The sequence below is a fragment of the Ciona intestinalis genome, unplaced genomic scaffold (genome assembly GCF_000224145.3).
Source record: "Ciona intestinalis unplaced genomic scaffold, KH HT000184.2, whole genome shotgun sequence".
Taxonomy (NCBI): domain Eukaryota; kingdom Metazoa; phylum Chordata; class Ascidiacea; order Phlebobranchia; family Cionidae; genus Ciona; species Ciona intestinalis.
Window position 1 is genome coordinate 148,686 of NW_004190506.2, and position 6,365 is coordinate 155,050.

The 6,365-nt window shown below is 36.0% G+C and overlaps 1 protein-coding gene across 3 annotated transcripts in view; it reads left to right on the forward strand.

The window, feature by feature from the left end:
- The first annotated feature begins 2,320 nt into the window (after window positions 1-2,320).
- Window positions 2,321-6,365, forward strand: part of LOC100177290 (sodium/calcium exchanger 3-like) — a 13,117-nt gene continuing 9,072 nt past the window's right edge. For all 3 annotated transcript variants that reach the window (XM_026839284.1, XM_002122937.4, XM_026839285.1), the window contains exons 1-3: window positions 2,321-2,768; window positions 3,921-4,230; window positions 5,939-6,171. In XM_026839284.1, the coding sequence (XP_026695085.1) occupies window positions 2,541-2,768; window positions 3,921-4,230; window positions 5,939-6,171 (771 nt within the window). In that variant the 5' untranslated portion in view covers window positions 2,321-2,540. The remainder of the gene's footprint in view (window positions 2,769-3,920; window positions 4,231-5,938; window positions 6,172-6,365) is intronic.

The following is a 6,365-nucleotide window of genomic DNA, read 5'->3' on the forward strand; positions in this document are numbered from 1 at the left end:
CATATCTTTGCATTTTGAAGCAAACAAGAGCTTAAAAAACTCTGGATTTTTACTAATGCTAAGATTAAATGAGTGAATGCATTTCTTTCCGCAACATTAACACTTGCATAAATAAAAATGACGTCATACGCCAAAATGGGGTTGTAGCAAACAGGATCATTTTTAGACGAGAGATTGACAGCATATATGATTTCTATGAGTGACACGCAGTCAATTCATAAAAATGACGATGATGTTCGTAATTTTTATCAACGCGTTTTTATCAAACACACGGCACAGTAATACCAAAGTCCATAGAAATCACTGATTTCTATGGACTTTGAGTAATACTAACTTTTATTTCTTACATCGATATGGTTAAATAAAAAACAATAGCTGGTAAAACACGGTTAAAACACATTAACATTTAATTGAAAGAAATTAGCGTGGTTGCTACACCAATAAATTGTTTTACCACTGGGTGGCATGGTATACGTCAAAGAATTGAATTATCTTTGGCGTGACGTCATAGCACAAACGCAAAAGCATTGCCGTTTTATAATGAGGACTATAGAAGCTTTGGGTGGTCAATAAGTAATAATGAACATAAACCGTATTTACAAAGAGCCTTTTGATTTTTCCATGTCACTTTTAAATTTAAGTTAAAATTGTCGCTAGACGTTTAATAGGTTATATGAACATATTGTTTTGTAAAGACTTAAAAGTTTAAAAAAGATTTTCGTTTGACGAGGTACATAAATATGGTGGGGAAAGATGGGACACCTTATCATTCGATTTTCTCGTTCTGTTCGGTAGTAAACAAATAACATTCAAAGAATTAAAAAAGGTTTTTGAATAATATTTGCTAAAGGTGTCCCACCTTCCCCCACCCTATTTATGTACCTCGTCAAACGAAAATCTTTTTTAAACTTTAATTTGTTATTTAATTTAATTTTTTTTTTCGTTTTTTTTTTTTTTTTTTTCGTATATCTGATTTGGTGCGCTTTTTTGCCCGATTTGGAATTCTAAGGTTTTTTAAACAGAAAGGTCACTACGGTCAAATGCAACATATGTGCGTTTATAGTAATGCTTACCCGTGAGCTCCTATACGTTGCTATCCGATTTGAAAGGGTCAGTTATTGAGCGGCCGTTCTTCAACAACGAAGACATTAATATTCCATTACAGATTGCTCCATTTATGGTTTGTACAGCTCCTGAACATTGTTCTTCCTGTTTCAGGAGTTGTCACAGTCAGGCGTGTTTAGAGAGAAGCTAAAGCAAGTGTATTAATCGGACGAATTAAATTAAGCTCCCGAGTTAAATTATTGATAATAAAAGAATGTAGAATTGTGTATTTAAAATACTTTAGTTACAGGAAAATGTAAAAAGTATAGTAGGGTGGGGAAGATGGGACACTTTTTTATTTTATTTTCTTGTCTCATTTGGTATCAAATACGGAACTTTAAAGTGTATACCCTCACTACTCCTATAGACCGTTCTTAATTGTTTAAAACACGATCAGGATTTTTGGATACTATACGTTAAAGGTGTCCCACATTCCCTCACAATGCTATATATATTGGGAATTACGACTGGAAAGAAATGTAGGTTAAAAATATCGTGAAGGAACAAAGTGACCATTCAGTCAAAGTAAAAGCAAATAAAGAGTATTCATAGGTCATCGTATTACAGGTCATTTGCTAAAGACCGAATTCCGTAACACAGTGTCGAACCCAACTCGCTTTGACACTTAATATGTATTTTTGAATCGCGCTTGAAACTGGATACCAGTGGAACCCAGACGAGTTTAATATTCGAATCACGTCAGTGGTGAAACGCGAATATATAGATGCGCTTGACAGCTGTACCGCTTTACATGACAAACGATGGTTAGATCAGAGCATCTCCTTATGTTGCTTTTCATTCAGTTATTGATTGAATCTGTTCAAGAATTGTGTTGTCAAAGAAATGTGCACTGAATGTCTCCTACACACTGGCCATCTCGCCTTTGTAGATCAGTCTGGGTTTTATAACACAGTGGATTAGCGCTTCTCCCGATAAAGATAAGTCCTAAAATAACTCAGCGTTTAGGGCAAGGTCGTTCCTAAGTAGGTATGGCAGTGCAGGAAGTACTATTATTAAAAGTGCATAAATTTTAACACAGAAGTAAGCGGCGGTCTACCATAAAGTAAACTTAGGCAATCGTATTCGTGAAAAGATATTTTAACGACTTATTGAAACAGAGCAATAGAAGAAAAACTACCGCAGTAACTTTTCGCTCATCTTCAGCATGTAGTAGAACTGTTTTGACGATCATATATTTTCATAACAGAAAGTCGGAAACCTGTAGCCTACTATGCCGATATAGTCTAACTAATTTTTACTGGTTACCGTGTGGAGGGTGGAAAACGAGCTGTTTAAGTGAATACTGATCCAGAATATAAATCAATGAAGCAAGAAATCAAATCACAAAAGTAAAATGAACTTTCGAGTACAACAGTAGCAGCCAACAACTTGGTGAAACGGCGTTAATTTTTAAGTAGTTTCAGAAATTAAAAACGATGGCAACGACGGACGTGATCTCCTATTACTCCAATGGTTTCGTGGTAGAGCACGTCCCTATAGATGAAACTGGGAACTTTACGGACGCATATTGCCAAAGTTGGCTTCTGATACCCGCGGAAAATTTATGGCCGGCTTGGTTTCGAGGGTTTATCTATATCATCGCGATAGCTTATCTGTTCATTGGGGTTGCGATTGGTAGCGATGTATTCATGACCAGCATTGAGGTGAGAGACGTTTATTTTTGTTTCCGTTATTCTTTGCGTGTAACCGCTAATTCCCCCAACGTTAATATTACATTATAAATTATAGTAGGGTGGGGAAAGATGGGACACTTTAGCACAGAGTATATCCCAATATCCTGATCGCATTTCAAAGTCGCGAGGTTACGGTTTTATAATTCTTTTGATGTTCTTTGTTTAAATGGGACGAAAAAATATACTATCTTCCTCCTATCCTACTATATAGTATTCTTAACAACAGATAATAAATAGTAGCAAACGTTGTGTTTACTATGTTTGCTTTTTTTACCATGTATGATTACATTTTGCGGTGTCGATTTTTAGCGTTCCTTTTGTATTAGTCGCCCTACCCGAACAACGATAGAAAATCGTTATAATCAAGATAGATTTTGCACCAAAGCATGAAAACTGCATAGATATCTAATACTTTGAGATAATATTGATACCGATAGCAAATAATAATCCAGATTTTTCTGATCATGTTTTTAACAATTAACAACGCTATATAACTCTGTAATTTTAACTTTTTTATTACCAAATAGAACGATAAAAAGAAAATGGACCATTTTACCCCAACTAACTATATAACATTCGGGGCCAAATCATGCCATTTTAAGAATATAACACTTTTGCTTGAGAATGACAGAACGAGCTTACCGTAAACTCTTGAGCAAATACGAAGATATCGCTGGGTGTAAGGTTGTGTTTTTAACCTGACCAATAACATTGTTTGCGAACGTTTCAATACCAAATGCCAGAGGACTTCTTCAGCATTGATCGAGTGTCTCGTCTCACAAATACGACCATATGGGAATTAATACGGTGGCGGATTTGAAACTTACGAGTTACGCATTGGCATAGCATTACCTTATGTTGCTATTAAACAATACAGATACCATGTCATGATAAGTTGTTCTCATAAACAATACGTATATATACCATATTATTACAAATTATCTCGCTTTTTAGATACGTCACTGTCCCGTATTTTGAAACTTAGGTGGTACCTTTAGATCACATTTGAGCGTTTTTATTAAAATACAAATTTTGTTTTTTGGTTGGTATGCTACTAATAAAGCATCAACAAAGCGACAACAACTATGTTTTTAAAAAGATTAACCTGTTTCTGCTCAACAGGTGATTACAAGCAAAAAGAGGACGATTATAATTTGGGATGAAGAACTGGGAGAAAATACTAAGAAAGAGGTTCTGGTTTGGAACGAAACGGTAGCGAACTTGACTCTCTTAGCTCTGGGAAGCAGTGCACCCGAGATATTGCTTGCTACAGTGGAAACTATAAACGAAATCCTGAGTGGAAACCAAGCGAAGGGCGGAGGTCTTGGGTTCTACACAATAGTTGGCAGTGCGGCATTTAACTTGTTGGTTATAACTGGTATTTGCATTATTTCAGTTCCCTCACCCAGCCATAAAAGCATAAGAGAGTTAGGTGAGTGTTCGGGTGTAAGAGTGGCGTGTGTTATTTAGACTGGATGAAACGTCTGAAATATACTATTACGATTATATCGCAAAACATTTTTGCATTAGCACTATCATTTGGAGGATACAGGGTGTTCGGAAAGTCACTGTGCGCTGTTCTAATAAAGTTTATATATTTACTGATTGAGGTGTTTAGAAACAAAGCGCACAGTGGTTTTTCCGAACACTTAACCAAGTCAAACACGTCCGACTTTATGAACATATGAACATCGGCAGTAGGGCTATACAAAGAAAAGTTGTTTTATTGTGTGACAGGGAATGTAGTGAAACTGTGACAATGCGGACAAAGCAAATAGAATACACAAGACAACTCTTGTGATATAAATAAAAGCTTTTCATTATAAGTCCCGTCAAAGCATGGCCTTCTGAATCCAACTGTTTACGTTTTAAACTATACAGTAGGGTGGGGGAAGATGGGACACCTTTTCATTATATTTTCTCGTCCAATTTAGTAGTAAACAAAGAAAATTGTAATAATTATAAAACCATATCCTGACGACTCCCATAGACCGTTGTTAATTGTTTAAAACACGATCAGGATATTTGGATATTATGTGTTAAAAGTGTCGCATCTTCCCCCATCCTACTATATCACAATAGCTTTGAAACACAACCGTTATTCGCGGGCGTAAAATTTAGAGTGATTTCTCTTTATTTTAAGCGGTTTGATTCGCGATTTTGACGCGATCGGCAAAACTATTTCGTTATTTAAAATTTGGTCATATCTTTAGATCACGTTTAAGCATTTCTTTCAAAACACAAATCCTGATTTTTCGTTGGTATGTCCATTTAACATTAACAAAGATTTCAAACGCGATAATCCGTCACATAATAGAATCTACATCTATAAATGGGCGTTTTCGTTGGTGCAATAACCATATATAGAGCAAAGGTAAAACCAGCTATGTATAGTGGTAATGGGATTAAATTTAAATTGTAACAATTGGAGTTTTTTTGCAATAAATTATAAAGGGCCATTGAATATATAATGGGAAGCGTTTATATTATCTTACACTCATATTTAATTCATCAAAACGATTCCACATAAAGTAAAACCGCAAGAGCAGACTTATATAAGTAGCTTGTGAAATAATACTTTACTTGATCGAATATAATTATAATTTATTTATAGACTAAAATTGTTCGAAATTGTAAATTTCTTGAAAAACTTTTGCATTTATTTTCATACCCATTTCATCGCCCATAATTCGCATTCTTATGTATTATTCATAACATGGTGTATGCCTGTATATAGGCAGACAGTTAACCGCGACAAATTGGACGTTTAATTCCTCTTTGAATGCATACATTGTTATACTTGGATCATATTCAAGCAGCAAATCGATTTTAAGAGAACCGTGATTTTAATGAATGAATGTAAGCCATTTATCTTCAAGGGCAAAAATAATCGTTATAACAGGGGTGATCTGTTTCATATACATCGCGTGCTTGTTTACGAGTGTAACTTTTTCGAGTTTTGGGGATGAGAGGGGGGTTTTCTATGTATTTTTGTGTGTGGCTGACAACTTAGATAACCCATTAGTGACCACTGGGTTGGAGAAGTTAAGTGTCTTGCCCAAGGACACATGCGCCTATAAAGGCAACGTGATCACGCCTGGTATATTTCTAACCCCACGCAATAAAACTTTATCTTTCAGGGGTTTTTATTCTTACATCAATGTGGTCGCTACTGGCTTACGTGTGGCTTCTATGTGTGATGTTATGGACATCACCCAACGTGGTGGAACCATGGGAGGCATGGCTGACTCTTATATTCTTCCCATTGCTGGTGATCACAGCATATGCTCAGGACAACGGGTGGTGGATGTATAAGTTACGAGGTCAGAACTCTGTACAAGATGCCAGCAAACCAAGGGACGAAGATCCAGCGGTAAGTGACACATAGTAGGGTGGGGACCTTTAGCACATACAGTATCCGACCTTTAGCATATAATAGCCGAAACACCTTTAGTATAGTAGGATGGGGGAAGATGGGACACCTTTAGCACAGAATATCTAAATATCCTGGTTGTGTTTTAAACAATTAACAATGGTCTATGGGAGTCGTGAAGATACGGTTTCATA